At 64.5% G+C, this 25,843-nt stretch overlaps 1 protein-coding gene across 1 annotated transcript in view; it reads right to left on the bottom strand.

The window, feature by feature from the left end:
- CAPN11 (calpain 11) overlaps window positions 1–25,843 on the bottom strand; it is a 97,666-nt gene that overhangs the window by 31,030 nt on the left and 40,793 nt on the right. The window contains exons 13-14 of the mRNA XM_075598815.1: window positions 4,288–4,327; window positions 1,943–2,008 (exon numbers count right to left, since the gene is read on the bottom strand). Of these exons, the coding sequence (XP_075454930.1) occupies window positions 1,943–2,008; window positions 4,288–4,327 (106 nt within the window). The remainder of the gene's footprint in view (window positions 1–1,942; window positions 2,009–4,287; window positions 4,328–25,843) is intronic.

Genomic DNA, 25,843 nt, shown 5'->3' with positions numbered 1-25,843 from the left:
GTGTGTGTGTGTGTGTGTGTGTGTGTGTGTGTGTGTGAGACAGGGAGGGCAATGCGTGTGTGAGACTGAGGGAGGGCAGTGTGTGTGTGAGACTGAGGGAGGGCAGTGTGTGTGTGTGTGTGTGTGTGTGTGTGTGTGAGAGAGAGAGACAGGGAGGGCAGTGTGTGTGTGAGACTGAGGGAGGGCAGTGTGTGTGTGAGACTGAGGGAGGGCAGTGTGTGTGTGTGTGTGTGTGTGTGTGTGTGTGTGTGTGTGTGTGTGTGTGTGTGTGTGTGTGAGACAGGGAGGGCAATGCGTGTGTGAGACTGAGGGAGGGCAGTGTGTGTGTGAGACTGATGGAGGGCATTGTGTGTGTGAGACTGAGGGAGGGCAGTGTGTGTGTGAGAGACTGAGGGAGGGCAGTGTGTGTGTGAGAGACTGAGGGAGGGCAGTGTGTGTGTGAGAGACAGAGAGGGCAGTGTGTGTGTGAGAGACAGAGAGGGCAGTGTGTGTGTGTGTGTGTGTGTGTGTGTGTGTGTGTGTGTGTGTGAGAGAGAGACAGGGAGGGCAGTGTGTGTGTGAGAGACTGAGGGAGGGCAGTGTGTGTGTGAGACTGAGGGAGGGCAGTGTGTGTGTGAGACTGAGGGAGGGCAGTGTGTGTGTGTGTGTGTGTGTGTGTGTGTGTGTGTGTGTGTGTGTGTGTGTGTGTGTGTGTGAGACTGAGGGAGGGCAGTGTGTGTGTGAGACTGAGGGAGGGCAGTGTGTGTGAGACTGAGGGAGGGCAGTGTGTGTGAGACTGAGGGAGGGCAGTGTGTGTGTGTGTGTGTGTGAGAGAGACTGAGGGAGGGCAGTGTGTGTGTGAGACTGAGGGAGGGCAGTGTGTGTGTGAGAGACTGAGGGAGGGCAGTGTGTGTGTGAGACGGAGGGAGGGCAGTGTGTGTGTGTGAGAGACTGAGGGAGGGCAGTGTGTGTGTGAGAGAGACTGAGGGAGGGCAGTGTGTGTGTGTGTGTGTGTGTGTGTGTGTGTGTGTGTGTGTGTGTGTGTGTGTGTGTGTGTGTGTGTGTGAGACTGAGGGAGGGCAGTGTGTGTGTGAGAGAGACTGAGGGAGGGCAGTGTGTGTGTGTGTGTGTGTGTGTGTGTGTGACGGACGGAGGGCAGTGTGAGACTGAGGGAGGGCAGTGTGTGTGTGTGTGTGTGTGAGAGACTGAGGGAGGGCACTGTGTGTGTGAGACGGAGGGAGGGCAGTGTGTGAGACTGAGGGAGGGCAGTGTGTGTGTGTGTGTGTGTGTGTGTGTGTGTGTGTGTGTGTGTACACAGAGGGGCGGCAGTGTGTGATATAGATATCTGCAGTGTAAGCGTATATATAGAGTTGTTTCATGTATTTACCATTTTATTTTAATAAAACAATCTATTTAACTATACAAAAGTGTCTACTATTTATGAAATAAGCTACATTTAGCCTATAATAGTAATAATCCCCTCAGAACAGGGCATTATTGGCCAGTAATGCCCTGTTCTGAGGGGATTATTACTTAATTAGAGACTGTTATTACGGAGTGCCTGCTGTTCCATTCTGCCAATCAATTCGTTCTATCAGCAAAGATCCCGCTTCCCGGGGTTCACTAAATGGCTGCCTTTCAGTTTCAATCAATCCTTCAGTCAGTGTCACCTTATATTACTAAGGTGACATTATCTATTGTTACAGTTTGCAGCTCAAACAGCTGGGAACACTGGCAACAAATGCTCTCACACAGGAAAGTGTTGCACAGATCTTGCACTGCTGGGGAGGTGGGACAAACCTGCTATCAGAGGATGGTCGGTATATTAAATGTCCCGGGCATGCCTTAAATAAAAGTAGTGGCATGGTGCCTGGCGAATACATCCTCCCCACATCACACGCGCCCCAAACACAGAGAGGGAGAAAGTGTGAGTGACTATATGCAGACCGGAGGTCACACTCACCTCGCCCGCCAGCTGCCGGAACATGTTCTTGAAGGAATCGTCAACATCATCTTCTGAGAGGACCTCCTAGGAGGAGACGAGGAGGTGAGCGGGGTCAGCGCCACATGCACACAGTGTAACACCTGGTCACAGCGCTGACACAAGCGGTCACAGTCACACAGTCACAGTTACCTAGTAGGTGAGGTTGAAAAAAAGACGTACGTCCGTCAAGTTCCCCTGGTGCCCCCCTTACCTCTGCTCTGTTGCGGGGACCCCCGCAGCATGTCAGGAAGCTGCGGGGGCGATCGCGTCGCTGGGGGCTCCCGGCGGCATTGGCTGCAGGGCACCGCCATGTTTAATGTGTTCGCGCATGTGCAGTATAGCCCCAGGTCTTATGGCGGCCATATTGGGGTTGGCCCAAGTGTTTGCGCAGAAGCATGCGCAGGAGATCGCGCAACGCGGCGGCCATTACACAGTTGCCCATGCGCAGTACAGGTAGCGCACGCGGCCTAAATAGTAAAGGGCTCTACCACGGACTACATTACCCAGAAGCCTCTGGGGACTGCCATTTCACCCCATTTCACCCACATTAGCAGGAGCAGGGAGCTGTGTGAGATTAGCAGGAGCAGGGAGCTGTGTGAGATTAGCAGGAGCAGGGAGCTGTGTGAGATTAGCAGGGAGCTGTGTGAGATTAGCAGGGAGCTGCGTGAGATTAGCAGGGAGCTGCGTGAGATTAGCAGGAGCAGGGAGCTGTGTGAGATTAGCAGGAGCAGGGAGCTGTGAGATTAGCAGGGAGCTGGGTGAGATTAGCAGGGAGCTGTGTGAGATTAGCAGGGAGCAGCGTGAGATTAGCAGGGAGCAGCGTGAGATTAGCAGGGAGCGCTGTGTGAGATTAGCAGGAGCAGGGAGCTGTGTGAGATTAGCAGGAGCAGGGAGCTGCGTGAGATTAGCAGGGAGCGCTGTGTGAGATTAGCAGGAGCAGGGAGCTGTGTGAGATTAGCAGGAGCAGGGAGCTGTGTGAGATTAGCAGGAGCAGGGAGCTGTGTGAGATTAGCAGTAGCAGGGAGCAGTGTGAGATTAGCAGGAGTAGGGAGCTGTGTGAGATTAGCAGGAGCAGGGAGCTGTGTGAGATTAGCAGTAGCAGGGAGCTGTGTGAGATTAGCAGGAGCAGGGAGCTGTGTGAGATTAGCAGGAGCAGGGAGCTGTGTGAGATTAGCAGGAGCAGGGAGCTGTGTGAGATTAGCAGGGAGCTGTGTGAGATTAGCAGGAGCAGGGAGCTGTGTGAGATTAGCAGGGAGCTGTGTGAGATTAGCAGGGAGCTGCGTGAGATTAGCAGGAGCAGGGAGCTGCGTGAGATTAGCAGGAGCAGGGAGCTGCGTGAGATTAGCAGGAGCAGGGAGCTGTGTGAGATTAGCAGGAGCAGGGAGCGCTGTGTGAGATTAGCAGGAGCAGGGAGCTGTGTGAGATTAGCAGGAGCAGGGAGCTGTGTGAGATTAGCAGGAGCAGGGAGCTGTGTGAGATTAGCAGGAGCAGGGAGCAGTGTGAGATTAGCAGGAGCAGGGAGCAGTGTGAGATTAGCAGGAGCAGGGAGCTGTGTGAGATTAGCAGGGAGCTGTGTGAGATTAGCAGGGAGCTGTGTGAGATTAGCAGGAGCAGGGAGCTGTGTGAGATTAGCAGGATCAGGGAGCTGTGTGAGATTAGCAGGAGCAGGGAGCTGCGTGAGATTAGCAGGAGCAGGGAGCTGTGTGAGATTAGCAGGGAGCAGCATGAGATTAGCAGGGAGCAGCGTGAGATTAGCAGGAGCAGGGAGCTGTGTGAGATTAGCAGGAGCAGGGAGCTGCGTGAGATTAGCAGGGAGCAGCGTGAGATTAGCAGGGAGCAGCGTGAGATTAGCAGGAGCAGGGAGCAGTGTGAGATTAGCAGGAGCAGGGAGCTGTGTGAGATTAGCAGGGAGCTGTGTGAGATTAGCAGGAGCAGGGAGCTGTGTGAGATTAGCAGGGAGCTGTGTGAGATTAGCAGGAGCAGGGAGCTGTGTGAGATTAGCAGGGAGCTGTGTGAGATTAGCAGGAGCAGGGAGCTGTGTGAGATTAGCAGGGAGCTGTGTGAGATTAGCAGGAGCAGGGAGCTGTGTGAGATTAGCAGGGAGCTGTGTGAGATTAGCAGGGAGCTGTGTGAGATTAGCAGGAGCAGGGAGCTGTGTGAGATTAGCAGGAGCAGAGCCCATCATTTGCCCTACACTCCACCAGTTAAAGAGCCCCGACATACAGTGAACGTCATAAGAGCAGCCAAAGGGTTAAACCCTTTCCCAAGAAATCCCGCACATGCACGGGCGGAGTGGCCACTCCCAAGAGTGTTGGGTCACCTACCTCATCGGGCAGATCTGCCGTCACCTCTTCATCCAGCTCCCTGCAGACACAAGACAAAGAGAAGAAGCGGGGTCAGTCACTCGGCCCCCGGCCTGCTCTGGTCCTACTCTCAGAGATGTTGTGTGGTCAGTCGCTCAGTCCCCGGCCTGCTCTGGTCCTACTCTCAGAGATGGTGTGTGGTCAGTCGCTTGGTCCCCGGCCTGCTCTGGTCCTACTCTCAGAGATGGTGTGTGGTCAGTCACTTGGCCCCCGGCCTGCTCTGGTCCTACTCTCAGAGATGGTGTGTGGTCAGTTGCTTGGTTCCCGGTCTGCTCTGGTCCTACTCTCAGAGATGGTGTGTGGTCAGTCGCTCAGTTCCCGGCCTGCTCTGGTCCTACTCTCAGAGATGGTGTGTGGTCAGTCACTTGGCCCCCGGCCTGCTCTGGTCCTACTCTCAGAGATGGTGTGTGGTCAGTCACTTGGCCCCCGGCCTGCTCTGGTCCTACTCTCAGAGATGGTGTGTGGTCAGTCGCTCAGTTCCCGGCCTGCTCTGGTCCTACTCTCAGAGATGGTGTGTGGTCAGTCACTTGGCCCCCGGCCTGCTCTGGTCCTACTCTCAGAGATGGTGTGTGGTCAGTCACTTGGCCCCCGGCCTGCTCTGGTCCTACTCTCAGAGATGGTGTGTGGTCAGTCGCTCAGTTCCCGGCCTGCTCTGGTCCTACTCTCAGAGATGGTGTGTGGTCAGTCACTTGGCCCCCGGCCTGCTCTGGTCCTACTCTCAGAGATGGTGTGTGGTCAGTCGCTTGGTCCCCGGCCTGCTCTGGTCCTACTCTCAGAGATGGTGTGTGGTCAGTCGCTCAGTCCCTGGCCTGCTCTGGTCCTACTCTCAGAGATGGTGTGTGGTCAGTCACTTGGCCCCCGGCCTGCTCTGGTCCTACTCTCAGAGATGGTGTGTGGTCAGTCGCTCAGTCCCCGGCCTGCTCTGATCCTACTCTCAGAGATGGTGTGTGGTCAGTCGCTCAGTCCCCGGCCTGCTCTGGTCCTACTCTCAGAGATGGTGTGTGGTCAGTCGCTCAGTCCCCGGCCTGCTCTGTTCCTACTCTCAGAGATGGTGTGTGGTCAGTCGCTCAGTCCCCGGCCTGCTCTGGTCCTACTCTCAGAGATGGTGTGTGGTCAGTCGCTCGGCCCCGGCCTGCTCTGGTCCTACTCTCAGAGATGGTGTGTGGTCAGTCGCTCAGTCCCCGGCCTGCTCTGGTCCTACTCTCAGAGATGGTGCGGGGTCAGTCGCTCGGCCCCGGCCTGCTCTGGTCCTACTCTCAGAGATGGTGTGTGGTCAGTCGCTTGGTCCCCGGCCTGCTCTGGTCCTACTCTCAGAGATGGTGCGGGGTCAGTCGCTTGGTCCCCGGTCTGCTCTGATCCTACTCTCAGAGATGGTGTGTGGTCAGTCGCTCAGTCCCCGGCCTGCTCTGATCCTACTCTCAGAGATGGTGTGTGGTCAGTCGCTCAGTCCCCGGCCTGCTCTGGTCCTACTCTCAGAGATGGTGTGTGGTCAGTCGCTCGGTCCCCGGCCTGCTCTGGTCCTACTCTCAGAGATGGTGTGTGGTCAGTCGCTCAGTCCCTGGCCTGCTCTGGTCCTACTCTCAGAGATGGTGTGTGGTCAGTCGCTCAGTCCCCGGCCTGCTCTGGTCCTACTCTCAGAGATGGTGTGTGGTCAGTCGCTCAGTCCCCGGCCTGCTCTGGTCCTACTCTCAGAGATGGTGCGGGGTCAGTCGCTCGGCCCCGGCCTGCTCTGGTCCTACTCTCAGAGATGGTGTGTGGTCAGTCGCTTGGTCCCCGGCCTGCTCTGGTCCTACTCTCAGAGATGGTGCGGGGTCAGTCGCTTGGTCCCCGGTCTACTCTGATCCTACTCTCAGAGATGGTGTGTGGTCAGTCGCTCAGTCCCCGGCCTGCTCTGATCCTACTCTCAGAGATGGTGTGTGGTCAGTCGCTCAGTCCCCGGCCTGCTCTGGTCCTACTCTCAGAGATGGTGTGTGGTCAGTCGCTCGGTCCCCGGCCTGCTCTGGTCCTACTCTCAGAGATGGTGTGTGGTTAGTCGCTCAGTCCCTGGCCTGCTCTGGTCCTACTCTCAGAGATGGTGTGTGGTCAGTCGCTCAGTCCCCGGCCTGCTCTGGTCCTACTCTCAGAGATGGTGTGTGGTCAGTCGCTCAGTCCCCGGCCTGCTCTGGTCCTACTCTCAGAGATGATGTGTGGTCAGTCGCTCGGTCCCCGGCCTGCTCTGGTCCTACTCTCAGAGATGGTGTGTGGTCAGTCGCTCGGTCCCCGGCCTGCTCTGGTCCTACTCTCAGAGATGGTGCCGGGTCAGTCGCTCGGTCCCTGGCTGCTCGGGCCCCAGCCTGCGGCCTGCTCTGTCCCTACTCTATCAGCGATGGTGTGGGGTCCTTAGCAAGCTACATAACGACCCAGCAAGCTCAGCATCTCATTTATTCTGAGACGTGTAGGGCCAGATTCACTAAGTGCTGCTATACCCACACACTTCCAAAAACACCTCCCGACCTACTCAACTGAAGAGGCCAGAAGCGCTCTGAAGGCATTGCACCACTTAGTAAACATGGCAGAAAGCGGAACGGTCACTGGTGTGTGACGCCCACGGACTTTGGAAGTTAGGGGGACGTGGCTGAAGTACGTAGTGATTGTGCATTGGTGACACAGTGAGGAAAGTCACCAGGCGTAAGCGATTCTATACAGTAATGGGGCGTATAGGAAGGAAGGAGATTAAATCCATTGTGCTGCACCCCCTGCAATATCTGACCCGTGCTGCTCGCCCTCCAGTGCCCCCTGCAATATCTCTGACCCGCGCTGCTCGCCCTCCAGTGCCCCCTGCAATATCTCTGACCCGCACCCGCGCTGCTCGCCCTCCAGTGCCCCCTGCAATATCTCTGACCCGCACCCGCGCTGCACGCCCTCCTGTGCCCCCTGCAATATCTCTGTCCCGCGCTGCTCGCCCTCCAGTGCCCCCTGCAATATCTCTGACCCGCGCTGCTCGCCCTCCTGTGCCCCCTGCAATATCTCTGTCCCGCGCTGCTCGCCCTCCAGTGCCCCCTGCAATATCTCTGTCCTGCGCCCGCGCTGCTCGCCCTCCAGTGCCCCCTGCAATATCTCTGTCCCGCGCCCGCGCTGCTCGCCCTCCAGTGCCCCCTGCAATATCTCTGTCCCGCGCTGCTCGCCCTCCAGTGCCCCCTGCAATATCTCTGACCCGCACCCGCGCTGCTCGCCCTCCAGTGCCCCCTGCAATATCTCTGACCCGTATCCCGTGCTGCACGCCCTCCAGTGCCCCCTGCAATATCTCTGACCCGCGCTGCTCGCCCTCCAGTGCCCCCTGCAATATCTCTGACCCGCGCTGCTCGCCCTCCTGTGCCCCCTGCAATATCTCTGACGCACGCCCGCGCTGCTCGCCCTCCAGTGCCCCCTGCAATATCTCTGTCCCGCGCTGCTCGCCCTCCAGTGCCCCCTGCAATATCTCTGACCCGCGCCCGCGCTGCTCGCCCTGCTCGCCCTCCAGTGCCCCCTGCAATATCTCTGACCCGCGCCCGCGCTGCTCGCCCTCCAGTGCCCCCTGCAATATCTCTGACCCGTGTCCCGCGCTGCTCGCCCTCCTGTGCCCCCTGCAATATCTCTGACCCGCGCCCGCGCTGCTCGCCCTCCAGTGCCCCCTGCAATATCTCTGACCCGCGCTGCTCGCCCTCCAGTGCCCCCTGCAATATCTCTGTCCCGCGCTGCTCGCCCTCCAGTGCCCCCTGCAATATCTCTGACCCGCGCTGCTCGCCCTCCAGTGCCCCCTGCAATATCTCTGACCCGCGCCCGCGCTGCTCGCCCTCCAGTGCCCCCTGCAATATCTCTGACCCGCGCTGCTCGCCCTCCAGTGCCCCCTGCAATATCTCTGACCCACGCCCGCGCTGCTCGCCCTCCAGTGCCCCCTGCAATATCTCTGACCCGCGCCCGCGCTGCTCGCCCTCCAGTGCCCCCCGCAATATCTCTGACCCGCGCTGCTCGCCCTCCAGTGCCCCCTGCAATATCTCTGACCCGCGCTGCTCGCCCTCCAGTGCCCCCTGCAATATCTCTGACCCGTGTCCCGCGCTGCACGCCCTCCAGTGCCCCCTGCAATATCTCTGACCCGCACCCGCGCTGCTCGCCCTCCAGTGCCCCCTGCAATATCTCTGACCCGCGCTGCTCGCCCTCCAGTGCCCCCTGCAATATCTCTGACCCGCGCTGCTCGCCCTCCAGTGCCCCCTGCAATATCTCTGACCCGTATCCCGCGCTGCTCGCCCTCCAGTGCCCCCTGCAATATCTCTGACCCGCGCTGCTCGCCCTCCAGTGCCCCCTGCAATATCTCTGACCCGCGCTGCTCGCCCTCCAGTGCCCCCTGCAATATCTCTGACCCGTATCCCGCGCTGCTCGCGCTCCAGTGCCCCCTGCAATATCTCTGACCCGCGCTGCTCGCCCTCCAGTGCCCCCTGCAATATCTCTGACCCGCGCTGCTCGCCCTCCTGTGCCCCCTGCAATATCTCTGACGCACGCCCGCGCTGCTCGCCCTCCAGTGCCCCCTGCAATATCTCTGACCCGCGCCCGCGCTGCTCGCCCTCCAGTGCCCCCTGCAATATCTCTGACCCGCGCTGCTCGCCCTCCAGTGCCCCCTGCAATATCTCTGACCCGTGTCCCGCGCTGCTCGCCCTCCAGTGCCCCCTGCAATATCTCTGACCCGTGTCCCGCGCTGCTCGCCCTCCAGTGCCCCCTGCAATATCTCTGACCCATGTCCCGCGCTGCTCGCCCTCCAGTGCCCCCTGCAATATCTCTGACCCGCGCTGCTCGCCCTCCAGTGCCCCCTGCAATATCTCTGACCCGTGTCCCGCGCTGCTCGCCCTCCTGTGCCCCCTGCAATATCTCTGACCCGCGCCCGCGCTGCTCGCCCTCCAGTGCCCCCTGCAATATCTCTGACCCGCGCTGCTCGCCCTCCTGTGCCCCCTGCAATATCTCTGACCCGTGTCCCGCGCTGCTCGCCCTCCAGTGCCCCCTGCAATATCTCTGTCCCGCGCCCGCGCTGCTCGCCCTCCAGTGCCCCCTGCAATATCTCTGTCCCACGCCCGCGCTGCTCGCCCTCCAGTGCCCCCTGCAATATCTGTCCCACGCCCGCGCTGCTCGCCCTCCAGTGCCCCCTGCAATATCTCTGTCCCACGCCCGCGCTGCTCGCCCTCCAGTGCCCCCTGCAATATCTGTCCCACGCCCGCGCTGCTCGCCCTCCAGTGCCCCCTGCAATATCTCTGACCCGCGCTGCTCGCCCTCCAGTGCCCCCTGCAATATCTCTGACCCGCGCTGCTCGCCCTCCAGTGCCCCCTGCAATATCTCTGACCCGTGTCCCGCGCTGCACGCCCTCCAGTGCCCCCTGCAATATCTCTGACCCGCGCTGCTCGCCCTCCAGTGCCCCCTGCAATATCTCTGACCCGTGTCCCGCGCTGCTCGCCCTCCAGTGCCCCCTGCAATATCTCTGACCCGTGTCCCGCGCTGCTCGCCCTCCAGTGCCCCCTGCAATATCTCTGACCCATGTCCCGCGCTGCTCGCCCTCCAGTGCCCCCTGCAATATCTCTGACCCGTGCTGCTCGCCCTCCAGTGCCCCCTGCAATATCTCTGACCCGCGCTGCTCGCCCTCCAGTGCCCCCTGCAATATCTCTGACCCGTGCTGCTCGCCCTCCAGTGCCCCCTGCAATATCTCTGACCCGCGCTGCTCGCCCTCCAGTGCCCCCTGCAATATCTCTGACCCGCACCCGCGCTGCTCGCCCTCCAGTGCCCCCCGCAATATCTCTGACCCGCGCTGCTCGCCCTCCAGTGCCCCCTGCAATATCTCTGACCCGCGCTGCTCGCCCTCCAGTGCCCCCTGCAATATCTCTGACCCGCGCTGCTCGCCCTCCAGTGCCCCCTGCAATATCTCTGACCCGTGTCCCGCGCTGCTCGCCCTCCAGTGCCCCCTGCAATATCTCTGACCCGCGCTGCTCGCCCTCCAGTGCCCCCTGCAATATCTCTGACCCGTGCTGCTCGCCCTCCAGTGCCCCCTGCAATATCTCTGACCCGCGCTGCTCGCCCTCCAGTGCCCCCTGCAATATCTCTGACCCGCACCCGCGCTGCTCGCCCTCCAGTGCCCCCCGCAATATCTCTGACCCGCGCTGCTCGCCCTCCAGTGCCCCCTGCAATATCTCTGACCCGCGCCCGCGCTGCTCGCCCTCCAGTGCCCCCTGCAATATCTCTGACCCGCGCTGCTCGCCCTCCAGTGACCCCTGCAATATCTCTGACCCGCGCTGCTCGCCCTCCAGTGCCCCCTGCAATATCTCTGACCCGCGCTGCTCGCCCTCCAGTGCCCCCTGCAATATCTCTGTCCCGCGCTGCTCGCCCTCCAGTGCCCCCTGCAATATCTCTGACCCGCGCTGCTCGCCCTCCAGTGCCCCCTGCAATATCTCTGTCCCGCGCTGCTCGCCCTCCAGTGCCCCCTGCAATATCTCTGTCCCGCGCTGCTCGCCCTCCAGTGCCCCCTGCAATATCTCTGACCCGCGCTGCTCGCCCTCCAGTGCCCCCTGCAATATCTCTGTCCCGCGCTGCTCGCCCTCCAGTGCCCCCTGCAATATCTCTGACCCGCGCCCGCGCTGCTCGCCCTCTAGTGCCCCCTGCAATATCTCTGACCCGCGCTGCTCGCCCTCCAGTGCCCCCTGCAATATCTCTGTCCCGCGCTGCTCGCCCTCCAGTACCCCCTGCAATATCTCTGACCCGCGCCCACGCTGCTCGCCCTCCAGTGCCCCCTGCAATATCTCTGACCCGCGCTGCTCGCCCTCCAGTGCCCCCTGCAATATCTCTGTCCCGCGCTGCTCGCCCTCCAGTACCCCCTGCAATATCTCTGACCCGCGCCCACGCTGCTCGCCCTCCAGTGCCCCCTGCAATATCTCTGACCCGCGCTGCTCGCCCTCCAGTGCCCCCTGCAATATCTCTGTCCCGCGCTGCTCGCCCTCCAGTGCCCCCTGCAATATCTCTGACCCGCGCTGCTCGCCCTCCAGTGCCCCCTGCAATATCTCTGTCCCGCGCCCGCGCTGCTCGCCCTCCTGTGCCCTCTGCAATATCTCTGACCCGCGCCCGCGCTGCTCGCCCTCCAGTGCCCCCTGCAATATCTCTGACCCGCGCCCGCGCTGCTCGCCCTCCAGTGCCCCCTGCAATATCTCTGTCCCGCGCTGCTCGCCCTCCAGTGCCCCCTGCAATATCTCTGTCCCGCGCTGCTCGCCCTCCAGTGCCCCCTGCAATATCTCTGTCCCGCGCTGCTCGCCCTCCAGTGCCCCCTGCAATATCTCTGACCCGTGTCCCGCGCTGCTCGCCCTCCAGTGCCCCCTGCAATATCTCTGACCCGTGTCCCGCGCTGCTCGCCCTCCAGTGCCCCCTGCAATATCTCTGTCCCGCGCTGCTCGCCCTCCAGTGCCCCCTGCAATATCTCTGACCCGTGTCCCGCGCTGCTCGCCCTCCAGTGCCCCCTGCAATATCTCTGACCCGTGTCCCGCGCTGCTCGCCCTCCAGTGCCCCCTGCAATATCTCTGACCCGCGCTGCTCGCCCTCCAGTGCCCCCTGCAATATCTCTGACCCGCGCTGCTCGCCCTCCAGTGCCCCCTGCAATATCTCTGACCCGTGTCCCGCGCTGCTCGCCCTCCAGTGCCCCCTGCAATATCTCTGACCCGTGTCCCGCGCTGCTCGCCCTCCAGTGCCCCCTGCAATATCTCTGTCCCGCGCTGCTCGCCCTCCAGTGCCCCCTGCAATATCTCTGACCCGTGTCCCGCGCTGCTCGCCCTCCAGTGCCCCCTGCAATATCTCTGACCCGTGTCCCGCGCTGCTCGCCCTCCAGTGCCCCCTGCAATATCTCTGACCCGCGCTGCTCGCCCTCCAATGCCCCCTGCAATATCTCTGACCCGTGTCCCGCGCTGCTCGCCCTCCAGTGCCCCCTGCAATATCTCTGACCCGTGTCCCGCGCTGCTCGCCCTCCAGTGCCCCCTGCAATATCTCTGACCCGTGTCCCGCGCTGCTCGCCCTCCAGTGCCCCCTGCAATATCTCTGACCCGTGTCCCGCGCTGCTCGCCCTCCAGTGCCCCCTGCAATATCTCTGACCCGCGCTGCTCGCCCTCCAGTGCCCCCTGCAATATCTCTGACCCGTGTCCCGCGCTGCTCGCCCTCCAGTGCCCCCTGCAATATCTCTGACCCGTGTCCCGCGCTGCTCGCCCTCCAGTGCCCCCTGCAATATCTCTGACCCGCGCCCGCGCTGCTCGCCCTCCAGTGCCCCCTGCAATATCTCTGACCCGTGTCCCGCGCTGCTCGCCCTCCAGTGCCCCCTGCAATATCTCTGTCCCGCGCTGCTCGCCCTCCAGTGCCCCCTGCAATATCTCTGACCCGCGCTGCTCGCCCTCCAGTGCCCCCTGCAATATCTCTGACCCGCGCCCGCGCTGCTCGCCCTCCAGTGCCCCCTGCAATATCTCTGACCCGTGTCCCGCGCTGCTCGCCCTCCAGTGCCCCCTGCAATATCTCTGACCCGCGCTGCTCGCCCTCCAGTGCCCCCTGCAATATCTCTGACCCGTGTCCCGCGCTGCTCGCCCTCCAGTGCCCCCTGCAATATCTCTGACCCGCGCTGCTCGCCCTCCAGTGCCCCCTGCAATATCTCTGACCCGCGCCCGCGCTGCTCGCCCTCCAGTGCCCCCTGCAATATCTCTGACCCGCGCTGCTCGCCCTCCAGTGCCCCCTGCAATATCTCTGACCCGCGCCCGCGCTGCTCGCCCTCCAGTGCCCCCTGCAATATCTCTGACCCGCGCCTGCGCTGCTCGCCCTCCAGTGCCCCTGCAATATCTCTGACCCGCGCTGCTCGCCCTCCAGTGCCCCCTGCAATATCTCTGACCCGCGCTGCTCGCCCTCCAGTGCCCCCTGCAATATCTCTGACCCGTGTCCCGCGCTGCTCGCCCTCCAGTGCCCCCTGCAATATCTCTGACCCGTGTCCCGCGCTGCTCGCCCTCCAGTGCCCCCTGCAATATCTCTGACCCGTGTCCCGCGCTGCTCGCCCTCCAGTGCCCCCTGCAATATCTCTGACCCGTGTCCCGCGCTGCTCGCCCTCCAGTGCCCCCTGCAATATCTCTGACCCGTGTCCCGCGCTGCTCGCCCTCCAGTGCCCCCTGCAATATCTGACCCGCGCCCGCGCTGCTCGCCCTCCAGTGCCCCCTGCAATATCTCTGTCCCGCGCCCACGCTGCTCGCCCTCCAGTGCCCCCTGCAATATCTCTGTCCCACGCCCGCGCTGCTCGCCCTCCAGTGCCCCCTGCAATATCTCTGTCCCGCGCTGCTCGCCCTCCAGTGCCCCCTGCAATATCTCTGACCCGTGTCCCGCGCTGCTCGCCCTCCAGTGCCCCCTGCAATATCTCTGACCCGCGCTGCTCGCCCTCCAGTGCCCCCTGCAATATCTCTGACCCGTGTCCCGCGCTGCTCGCCCTCCAGTGCCCCCTGCAATATCTCTGTCCCGCGCCCGCGCTGCTCGCCCTCCAGTGCCCCCTGCAATATCTCTGACCCGTGTCCCGCGCTGCTCGCCCTCCAGTGCCCCCTGCAATATCTCTGACCCGTGTCCCGCGCTGCTCGCCCTCCAGTGCCCCCTGCAATATCTCTGACCCGTGTCCCGCGCTGCACGCCCTCCAGTGCCCCCTGCAATATCTCTGACCCGCGCTGCTCGCCCTCCTGTGCCCGCTGCAATATCTCTGACCCGTGTCCCGCGCTGCTCGCCCTCCAGTGCCCCCTGCAATATCTCTGACCCGTGTCCCGCGCTGCTCGCCCTCCAGTGCCCCCTGCAATATCTCTGACCCGTGTCCCGCGCTGCACGCCCTCCAGTGCCCCCTGCAATATCTCTGACCCGCGCTGCTCGCCCTCCAGTGCCCCCCGCAATATCTCTGACCCGCGCTGCTCGCCCTCCAGTGCCCCCTGCAATATCTCTGACCCGCGCTGCTCGCCCTCCAGTGCCCCCTGCAATATCTCTGACCCGCGCTGCTCGCCCTCCAGTGCCCCCTGCAATATCTCTGACCCGTGTCCCGCGCTGCTCGCCCTCCAGTGCCCCCTGCAATATCTCTGACCCGCGCTGCTCGCCCTCCAGTGCCCCCTGCAATATCTCTGACCCGTGCTGCTCGCCCTCCAGTGCCCCCTGCAATATCTCTGACCCGCGCTGCTCGCCCTCCAGTGCCCCCTGCAATATCTCTGACCCGCACCCGCGCTGCTCGCCCTCCAGTGCCCCCCGCAATATCTCTGACCCGCGCTGCTCGCCCTCCAGTGCCCCCTGCAATATCTCTGACCCGCGCCCGCGCTGCTCGCCCTCCAGTGCCCCCTGCAATATCTCTGACCCGCGCTGCTCGCCCTCCAGTGACCCCTGCAATATCTCTGACCCGCGCTGCTCGCCCTCCAGTGCCCCCTGCAATATCTCTGACCCGCGCTGCTCGCCCTCCAGTGCCCCCTGCAATATCTCTGTCCCGCGCTGCTCGCCCTCCAGTGCCCCCTGCAATATCTCTGACCCGCGCTGCTCGCCCTCCAGTGCCCCCTGCAATATCTCTGTCCCGCGCTGCTCGCCCTCCAGTGCCCCCTGCAATATCTCTGTCCCGCGCTGCTCGCCCTCCAGTGCCCCCTGCAATATCTCTGACCCGCGCTGCTCGCCCTCCAGTGCCCCCTGCAATATCTCTGTCCCGCGCTGCTCGCCCTCCAGTGCCCCCTGCAATATCTCTGACCCGCGCCCGCGCTGCTCGCCCTCTAGTGCCCCCTGCAATATCTCTGACCCGCGCTGCTCGCCCTCCAGTGCCCCCTGCAATATCTCTGTCCCGCGCTGCTCGCCCTCCAGTACCCCCTGCAATATCTCTGACCCGCGCCCACGCTGCTCGCCCTCCAGTGCCCCCTGCAATATCTCTGACCCGCGCTGCTCGCCCTCCAGTGCCCCCTGCAATATCTCTGTCCCGCGCTGCTCGCCCTCCAGTACCCCCTGCAATATCTCTGACCCGCGCCCACGCTGCTCGCCCTCCAGTGCCCCCTGCAATATCTCTGACCCGCGCTGCTCGCCCTCCAGTGCCCCCTGCAATATCTCTGTCCCGCGCTGCTCGCCCTCCAGTGCCCCCTGCAATATCTCTGACCCGCGCTGCTCGCCCTCCAGTGCCCCCTGCAATATCTCTGTCCCGCGCCCGCGCTGCTCGCCCTCCTGTGCCCTCTGCAATATCTCTGACCCGCGCCCGCGCTGCTCGCCCTCCAGTGCCCCCTGCAATATCTCTGACCCGCGCCCGCGCTGCTCGCCCTCCAGTGCCCCCTGCAATATCTCTGTCCCGCGCTGCTCGCCCTCCAGTGCCCCCTGCAATATCTCTGTCCCGCGCTGCTCGCCCTCCAGTGCCCCCTGCAATATCTCTGTCCCGCGCTGCTCGCCCTCCAGTGCCCCCTGCAATATCTCTGACCCGTGTCCCGCGCTGCTCGCCCTCCAGTGCCCCCTGCAATATCTCTGACCCGTGTCCCGCGCTGCTCGCCCTCCAGTGCCCCCTGCAATATCTCTGTCCCGCGCTGCTCGCCCTCCAGTGCCCCCTGCAATATCTCTGACCCGCGCTGCTCGCCCTCCAGTGCCCCCTGCAATATCTCTGACCCGTGTCCCGCGCTGCTCGCCCTCCAGTGCCCCCTGCAATATCTCTGACCCGTGTCCCGCGCTGCTCGCCCTCCAGTGCCCCCTGCAATATCTCTGTCCCGCGCTGCTCGCCCTCCAGTGCCCCCTGCAATATCTCTGACCCGTGTCCCGCGCTGCTCGCCCTCCAGTGCCCCCTGCAATATCTCTGACCCGTGTCCCGCGCTGCTCGCCCTCCAGTGCCCCCTGCAATATCTCTGACCCGCGCTGCTCGCCCTCCAATGCCCCCTGCAATATCTCTGACCCGTGTCCCGCGCTGCTCGCCCTCCAGTGCCCCCTGCAATATCTCTGACCCGTGTCCCGCGCTGCTCGCCCTCCAGTGCCCCCTGCAATATCTCTGACCCGTGTCCCGCGCTGCTCGCCCTCCAGTGCCCCCTGCAATATCTCTGACCCGTGTCCCGCGCTGCTCGCCCTCCAGTGCCCCCTGCAATATCTCTGACCCGCGCTGCTCGCCCTCCAGTGCCCCCTGCAATATCTCTGACCCGTGTCCCGCGCTGCTCGCCCTCCAGTGCCCCCTGCAATATCTCTGACCCGTGTCCCGCGCTGCTCGCCCTCCAGTGCCCCCTGCAATATCTGACCCGCGCCCGCGCTGCTCGCCCTCCAGTGCCCCCTGCAATATCTCTGACCCGTGTCCCGCGCTGCTCGCCCTCCAGTGCCCCCTGCAATATCTCTGTCCCGCGCTGCTCGCCCTCCAGTGCCCCCTGCAATATCTCTGACCCGCGCTGCTCGCCCTCCAGTGCCCCCTGCAATATCTCTGACCCGCGCCCGCGCTGCTCGCCCTCCAGTGCCCCCTGCAATATCTCTGACCCGTGTCCCGCGCTGCTCGCCCTCCAGTGCCCCCTGCAATATCTCTGACCCGCGCTGCTCGCCCTCCAGTGCCCCCTGCAATATCTCTGACCCGTGTCCCGCGCTGCTCGCCCTCCAGTGCCCCCTGCAATATCTCTGACCCGCGCTGCTCGCCCTCCAGTGCCCCCTGCAATATCTCTGACCCGCGCCCGCGCTGCTCGCCCTCCAGTGCCCCCTGCAATATCTCTGACCCGCGCTGCTCGCCCTCCAGTGCCCCCTGCAATATCTCTGACCCGCGCCCGCGCTGCTCGCCCTCCAGTGCCCCCTGCAATATCTCTGACCCGCGCCTGCGCTGCTCGCCCTCCAGTGCCCCTGCAATATCTCTGACCCGCGCTGCTCGCCCTCCAGTGCCCCCTGCAATATCTCTGACCCGCGCTGCTCGCCCTCCAGTGCCCCCTGCAATATCTCTGACCCGTGTCCCGCGCTGCTCGCCCTCCAGTGCCCCCTGCAATATCTCTGACCCGTGTCCCGCGCTGCTCGCCCTCCAGTGCCCCCTGCAATATCTCTGACCCGTGTCCCGCGCTGCTCGCCCTCCAGTGCCCCCTGCAATATCTCTGACCCGTGTCCCGCGCTGCTCGCCCTCCAGTGCCCCCTGCAATATCTCTGACCCGTGTCCCGCGCTGCTCGCCCTCCAGTGCCCCCTGCAATATCTGACCCGCGCCCGCGCTGCTCGCCCTCCAGTGCCCCCTGCAATATCTCTGTCCCGCGCCCACGCTGCTCGCCCTCCAGTGCCCCCTGCAATATCTCTGTCCCACGCCCGCGCTGCTCGCCCTCCAGTGCCCCCTGCAATATCTCTGTCCCGCGCTGCTCGCCCTCCAGTGCCCCCTGCAATATCTCTGACCCGTGTCCCGCGCTGCTCGCCCTCCAGTGCCCCCTGCAATATCTCTGACCCGTGTCCCGCGCTGCTCGCCCTCCAGTGCCCCCTGCAATATCTCTGACCCGCGCTGCTCGCCCTCCAGTGCCCCCTGCAATATCTCTGACCCGTGTCCCGCGCTGCTCGCCCTCCAGTGCCCCCTGCAATATCTCTGTCCCGCGCCCGCGCTGCTCGCCCTCCAGTGCCCCCTGCAATATCTCTGACCCGTGTCCCGCGCTGCTCGCCCTCCAGTGCCCCCTGCAATATCTCTGACCCGTGTCCCGCGCTGCTCGCCCTCCAGTGCCCCCTGCAATATCTCTGACCCGTGTCCCGCGCTGCACGCCCTCCAGTGCCCCCTGCAATATCTCTGACCCGCGCTGCTCGCCCTCCTGTGCCCGCTGCAATATCTCTGACCCGTGTCCCGCGCTGCACGCCCTCCAGTGCCCCCTGCAATATCTCTGACCCGCGCTGCACGCCCTCCAGTGCCCCCTGCAATATCTCTGACCCGTGTCCCGCGCTGCACGCCCTCCAGTGCCCCCTGCAATATCTCTGACCCGTGTCCCGCGCTGCTCGCCCTCCAGTGCCCCCTGCAATATCTCTGACCCGTGTCCCGCGCTGCTCGCCCTCCAGTGCCCCCTGCAATATCTCTGACCCGCGCCCGCGCTGCTCGCCCTCCAGTGCCCCCTGCAATATCTCTGACCCGCGCTGCTCGCCCTCCAGTGCTCCCTGCAATATCTCTGACCCGCGCTGCTCGCCCTCCAGTGCCCCCTGCAATATCTCTGACCCGCACCCGCGCTGCTCGCCCTCCAGTGCCCCCTGCAATATCTCTGACCCGTGCTGCTCGCCCTCCAGTGCCCCCTGCAATATCTCTGACCCGCACCCGCGCTGCTCGCCCTCCAGTGCCCCCCGCAATATCTCTGACCCGCGCTGCACGCCCTCCAGTGCCCCCTGCAATATCTCTGACCCGTGTCCCGCGCTGCACGCCCTCCAGTACCCCCTGCAATATCTCTGACCCGTGCTGCTCGCCCTCCAGTGCCCCCTGCAATATCTCTGACCCGTGTCCCGCGCTGCTCGCCCTCCAGTGCCCCCTGCAATATCTCCGACCCGTGTCCCGCGCTGCTCGCCCTCCAGTGCCCCCTGCAATATCTCTGACCCGCGCTGCTCGCCCTCCAGTGCCCCCTGCAATATCTCTGACCCGTGTCCCGCGCTGCTCGCCCTCCAGTGCCCCCTGCAATATCTCTGTCCCGCGCCCGCGCTGCTCGCCCTCCAGTGCCCCCTGCAATATCTCTGACCCGTGTCCCGCGCTGCTCGCCCTCCAGTGCCCCCTGCAATATCTCTGACCCGTGTCCCGCGCTGCTCGCCCTCCAGTGCCCCCTGCAATATCTCTGACCCGTGTCCCGCGCTGCACGCCCTCCAGTGCCCCCTGCAATATCTCTGACCCGCGCTGCTCGCCCTCCTGTGCCCCCTGCAATATCTCTGACCCGTGTCCCGCGCTGCACGCCCTGCAGTGCCCCCTGCAATATCTCTGACCCGCGCTGCACGCCCTCCAGTGCCCCCTGCAATATCTCTGTCCCGCGCCCGCGCTGCTCGCCCTCCAGTGCCCCCTGCAATATCTCTGACCCGTGTCCCGCGCTGCACGCCCTCCAGTGCCCCCTGCAATATCTCTGACCCGTGTCCCGCGCTGCTCGCCCTCCAGTGCCCCCTGCAATATCTCTGACCCGTGTCCCGCGCTGCTCGCCCTCCAGTGCCCCCTGCAATATCTCTGACCCGCGCCCGCGCTGCTCGCCCTCCAGTGCCCCCTGCAATATCTCTGACCCGCGCTGCTCGCCCTCCAGTGCTCCCTGCAATATCTCTGACCCGCGCTGCTCGCCCTCCAGTGCCCCCTGCAATATCTCTGACCCGCACCCGCGCTGCTCGCCCTCCAGTGCCCCCTGCAATATCTCTGACCCGCGCTGCTCGCCCTCCAGTGCCCCCTGCAATATCTCTGACCCGCACCCGCGCTGCTCGCCCTCCAGTGCCCCCCGCAATATCTCTGACCCGCGCTGCACGCCCTCCAGTGCCCCCTGCAATATCTCTGACCCGTGTCCCGCGCTGCACGCCCTCCAGTACCCCCTGCAATATCTCTGACCCGTGCTGCTCGCCCTCCAGTGCCCCCTGCAATATCTCTGACCCGTGTCCCGCGCTGCTCGCCCTCCAGTGCCCCCTGCAATATCTGACCCGCGCCCGCGCTGCTCGCCCTCCAGTGCCCCCTGCAATATCTCTGACCCGCGCTGCACGCCCTCCAGTGCCCCCTGCAATATCTCTGTCCCGCGCTGCTCGCCCTCCAGTGCCCCCTGCAATATCTCTGACCCGCGCTGCTCGCCCTCCAGTGCCCCCTGCAATATCTCTGACCCGCGCTGCTCGCCCTCCAGTGCCCCCTGCAATATCTCTGACCCGTGTCCCGCGCTGCTCGCCCTCCAGTGCCCCCTGCAATATCTCTGACCCGCGCTGCTCGCCCTCCAGTGCCCCCTGCAATATCTCTGACCCGCGCCCGCGCTGCTCGCCCTCCAGTGCCCCCTGCAATATCTCTGACCCGCGCTGCTCGCCCTCCAGTGCCCCCTGCAATATCTCTGACCCGTGTCCCGCGCTGCACGCCCTCCAGTGCCCCCTGCAATATCTCTGACCCGCGCTGCTCGCCCTCCAGTGCCCCCTGCAATATCTCTGACCCGCGCTGCTCGCCCTCCAGTGCCCCCCGCAATATCTCAGACCCGCGCCCGCGCTGCTCGCCCTCCAGTGCCCCCTGCAATATCTCTGTCCCGCGCCCGCGCTGCTCGCCCTCCAGTACCCCCTGCAATATCTCTGACCCGTGTCCCGCGCTGCTCGCCCTCCAGTGCCCCCTGCAATATCTCTGACCCGTGTCCCGCGCTGCTCGCCCTCCAGTGCCCCCTGCAATATCTCTGTCCCGCGCTGCTCGCCCTCCAGTGCCCCCTGCAATATCTCTGACCCGTGTCCCGCGCTGCTCGCCCTCCAGTGCCCCCTGCAATATCTCTGTCCCGCGCTGTTCGCCCTCCAGTGCCCCCTGCAATATCTCTGACCCGCGCTGCTCGCCCTCCTGTGCCCCCTGCAATATCTCTGTCCCGCGCTGCTCGCCCTCCAGTGCCCCCTGCAATATCTCTGTCCCGCGCTGCTCGCCCTCCAGTGCCCCCTGCAATATCTCTGTCCCACGCCCGCGCTGCTCGCCCTCCAGTGCCCCCTGCAATATCTCTGTCCCACGCCCGCGCTGCTCGCCCTCCAGTGCCCCCTGCAATATCTCTGACCCGCGCTGCTCGCCCTCCAGTGCCCCCTGCAATATCTCTGACCCGTGTCCCGCGCCGCTCGCCCTCCAGTGCCCCCTGCAATATCTCTGACCCGCGCTGCTCGCCCTCCAGTGCCCCCTGCAATATCTCTGACCCGTGTCCCGCGCTGCTCGCCCTCCAGTGCCCCCTGCAATATCTCTGACCCGCGCTGCTCGCCCTCCAGTGCCCCCTGCAATATCTCTGACCCGTGTCCCGCGCCGCTCGCCCTCCAGTGCCCCCTGCAATATCTCTGACCCGCGCTGCTCGCCCTCCAGTGCCCCCTGCAATATCTCTGACCCGCGCCCGCGCTGCTCACCCTCCAGTGCCCCCTGCAATATCTCTGACCCGTGTCCCGCGCTGCTCGCCCTCCAGTGCCCCCTGCAATATCTCTGTCCCGCGCTGCTCGCCCTCCAGTGCCCCCTGCAATATCTCTGTCCCGCGCTGCTCGCCCTCCAGTGCCCCCTGCAATATCTCTGACCCGCGCCCGCGCTGCTCGCCCTCCAGTGCCCCCTGCAATATCTCTGACCCGTGTTCCGCGCCGCTCGCCCTCCAGTGCCCCCTGCAATATCTCTGACCCGCGCTGCTCGCCCTCCAGTGCCCCCTGCAATATCTCTGACCCGCGCCCGCGCTGCTCGCCCTCCAGTGCCCCCTGCAATATCTCTGACCCGTGTCCCGCGCTGCTCGCCCTCCAGTGCCCCCTGCAATATCTCTGACCCGCGCTGCACGCCCTCCAGTGCCCCCTGCAATATCTCTGACCCGCGCTGCTCGCCCTCCAGTGCCCCCTGCAATATCTCTGACCCGCACCCGCGCTGCTCGCCCTCCAGTGCCCCCTGCAATATCTCTGTCCCACACCCGCGCTGCTCGCCCTCCAGTGCCCCCTGCAATATCTCTGACCCGTGTCCCGCGCTGCTCGCCCTCCAGTGCCCCCTGCAATATCTCTGACCCGCGCCCGCGCTGCTCGCCCTCCAGTGCCCCCTGCAATATCTCTGACCCGTGTCCCGCGCCGCTCGCCCTCCAGTGCCCCCTGCAATATCTCTGACCCGTGTCCCGCGCTGCTCGCCCTCCAGTGCCCCCTGCAATATCTCTGTCCCACGCCTGCGCTGCTCGCCCTCCAGTGCCCCCTGCAATATCTCTGACCCGTGTCCCGCGCGGCTCGCCCTCCAGTGCCCCCTGCAATATCTCTGACCCGTGTCCCGCGCTGCTCGCCCTCCAGTGCCCCCTGCAATATCTCTGTCCCGCGCTGCTCGCCCTCCAGTGCCCCCTGCAATATCTCTGACCCGTGTCCCGCGCTGCTCGCCCTCCAGTGCCCCCTGCAATATCTCTGACCCGCGCCCGCGCTGCTCGCCCTCCAGTGCCCCCTGCAATATCTCTGACCCGTGTCCCGCGCGGCTCGCCCTCCAGTGCCCCCTGCAATATCTCTGACCCGTGTCCCGCGCTGCTCGCCCTCCAGTGCCCCCTGCAATATCTCTGACCCGTGTCCCGCGCTGCTCGCCCTCCAGTGCCCCCTGCAATATCTCTGACCCGCGCTGCACGCCCTCCAGTGCCCCCTGCAATATCTCTGACCCGCGCTGCTCGCCCTCCAGTGCCCCCTGCAATATCTCTGACCCGCACCCGCGCTGCTCGCCCTCCAGTGCCCCCTGCAATATCTCTGTCCCACACCCGCGCTGCTCGCCCTCCAGTGCCCCCTGCAATATCTCTGACCCGTGTCCCGCGCTGCTCGCCCTCCAGTGCCCCCTGCAATATCTCTGACCCGCGCCCGCGCTGCTCGCCCTCCAGTGCCCCCTGCAATATCTCTGACCCGTGTCCCGCGCCGCTCGCCCTCCAGTGCCCCCTGCAATATCTCTGACCCGTGTCCCGCGCTGCTCGCCCTCCAGTGCCCCCTGCAATATCTCTGTCCCACGCCTGCGCTGCTCGCCCTCCAGTGCCCCCTGCAATATCTCTGACCCGTGTCCCGCGCGGCTCGCCCTCCAGTGCCCCCTGCAATATCTCTGACCCGTGTCCCGCGCTGCTCGCCCTCCAGTGCCCCCTGCAATATCTCTGTCCCGCGCTGCTCGCCCTCCAGTGCCCCCTGCAATATCTCTGACCCGTGTCCCGCGCTGCTCGCCCTCCAGTGCCCCCTGCAATATCTCTGACCCGCGCCCGCGCTGCTCGCCCTCCAGTGCCCCCTGCAATATCTCTGACCCGCGCTGCTCGCCCTCCAGTGCCCCCCGCAATATCTCTGACCCGTGTCCCGCGCTGCTCGCCCTCCAGTGCCCCCTGCAATATCTCTGACCCGTGTCCCGCGCTGCTCGCCCTCCAGTGCCCCCTGCAATATCTGTGACCCGTGCTGCTCGCCCTCCAGTGCCCCCTGCAATATCTCTGACCCGCGCTGCTCGCCCTCCAGTGCCCCCTGCAATATCTCTGACCCGCGCTGCTCGCCCTCCAGTGCCCCCTGCAATATCTCTGACCCGCGCTGCTCGCCCTCCAGTGCCCCCTGCAATATCTCTGACCCGCGCCGCTCGCCCTCCAGTGCCCCCTGCAATATCTCTGACCCGCGCTGCTCGCCCTCCAGTGCCTCCTGCAATCTCTGTCCCGCGCTGCTCGCCCTCCAGTGCCCCCTGCAATATCTCTGACCCGCGCCCGCGCTGCTCGCCCTCCAGTGCCCCCTGCAATATCTCTGACCCGCGCTGCTCGCCCTCCTGTGCCCCCTGCAATATCTCTGACCCGCGCTGCTCGCCCTCCAGTGCCCCCTGCAATATCTCTGTCCCGCGCTGCTCGCCCTCCAGTGCCCCCTGCAATATCTCTGTCCCGCGCTGCTCGCCCTCCAGTGCCCCCTGCAATATCTCTGACCCGCGCCCGCGCTGCTCGCCCTCCAGTGCCCCCTGCAATATCTCTGACCCGTGTCCCGCGCTGCTCGCCCTCCAGTGCCCCCTGCAATATCTCTGACCCGCGCTGCTCGCCCTCCAGTGCCCCCTGCAATATCTCTGACCCGTGTCCCGCGCCGCTCTCCCTCCAGTGCCCCCTGCAATATCTCTGACCCGCGCTGCTCGCCCTCCAGTGCCCCCTGCAATATCTCTGACCCGCGCTGCTCGCCCTCCAGTGCCCTCTGCAATATCTCTGTCCCGCGCTGCTCGCCCTCCAGTGCCCCCTGCAATATCTCTGACCCGCGCTGCTCGCCCTCCAGTGCCCCCTGCAATATCTCTGACCCGTGTCCCGCGCCGCTCGCCCTCCAGTGCCCCCTGCAATATCTGACCCGCGCTGCTCGCCCTCCAGTGCCCCCTGCAATATCTCTGACCCGTGTCCCGCGCTGCTCGCCCTCCAGTGCCCCCTGCAATATCTCTGACCCGCGCTGCTCGCCCTCCAGTGCCCCCTGCAATATCTCTGACCCGTGTCCCGCGCCGCTCGCCCTCCAGTGCCCCCTGCAATATCTCTGACCCGCGCTGCTCGCCCTCCAGTGCCCCCTGCAATATCTCTGACCCGCGCCCGCGCTGCTCGCCCTCCAGTGCCCCCTGCAATATCTCTGACCCGCGCCCGCGCTGCTCGCCCTCCAGTGCCCCCTGCAATATCTCTGACCCGTGTCCCGCGCTGCTCGCCCTCCAGTGCCCCCTGCAATATCTCTGACCCGTGTCCCGCGCTGCACGCCCTCCAGTGCCCCCTGCAATATCTCTGACCCGCGCTGCTCGCCCTCCAGTGCCCCCTGCAATATCTCTGACCCGCGCTGCTCGCCCTCCAGTGCCCCCTGCAATATCTCTGACCCGCGCCCGCGCTGCTCGCCCTCCAGTGCCCCCTGCAATATCTCTGACCCGCGCTGCTCGCCCTCCAGTGCCCCCTGCAATATCTCTGACCCGTGTCCCGCGCCGCTCGCCCTCCAGTGCCCCCTGCAATATCTCTGACCCGCGCTGCTCGCCCTCCAGTGCCCCCTGCAATATCTCTGACCCGTGTCCCGCGCTGCTCGCCCTCCAGTGCCCCCTGCAATATCTCTGACCCGCGCTGCACGCCCTCCAGTGCCCCCTGCAATATCTCTGACCCGCGCTGCTCGCCCTCCAGTGCCCCCTGCAATATCTCTGACCCGCACCCGCGCTGCTCGCCCTCCAGTGCCCCCTGCAATATCTCTGTCCCACGCCCGCGCTGCTCGCCCTCCAGTGCCCCCTGCAATATCTCTGACCCGTGTCCCGCGCCGCTCGCCCTCCAGTGCCCCCTGCAATATCTCTGACCCGCGCTGCTCGCCCTCCAGTGCCCCCTGCAATATCTCTGACCCGCGCTGCTCGCCCTCCAGTGCCCCCTGCAATATCTCTGACCCGCGCTGCTCGCCCTCCAGTGCCCCCTGCAATATCTCTGACCCGCACCCGCGCTGCTCGCCCTCCAGTGCCCCCTGCAATATCTCTGTCCCACGCCCGCGCTGCTCGCCCTCCAGTGCCCCCTGCAATATCTCTGACCCGCGCCCGCGCTGCTCGCCCTCCAGTGCCCCCTGCAATATCTCTGACCCGCGCTGCTCGCCCTCCAGTACCCCCTGCAATATCTCTGACCCGCGCTGCTCGCCCTCCAGTGCCCCCTGCAATATCTCTGACCCGTGACCCGCGCTGCTCGCCCTCCAGTGCCCCCTGCAATATCTCTGACCCGTGGCCCGCGCTGCTCGCTCTCCAGTGCCCCCTGCAATATCTGACCCGCGCCCGCGCTGCTCGCCCTCCAGTGCCCCCTGCAATATCTCTGACCCGCGCTGCTCGCCCTCCAGTGCCCCCTGCAATATCTCTGACCCGTGTCCCGCGCTGCTCGCCCTCCAGTGCCCCCTGCAATATCTCTGACCCGTGTCCCGCGCTGCTCGCCCTCCAGTGCCCCCTGCAATATC

Source organism: Ascaphus truei, chromosome 4 (assembly GCF_040206685.1).
Source record: "Ascaphus truei isolate aAscTru1 chromosome 4, aAscTru1.hap1, whole genome shotgun sequence".
NCBI classification, from domain to species: Eukaryota; Metazoa; Chordata; class Amphibia; order Anura; family Ascaphidae; genus Ascaphus; species Ascaphus truei.
Note: the sequence above shows the minus strand (reverse complement) of the source record. Positions and strands in the feature narration are given on the sequence as shown.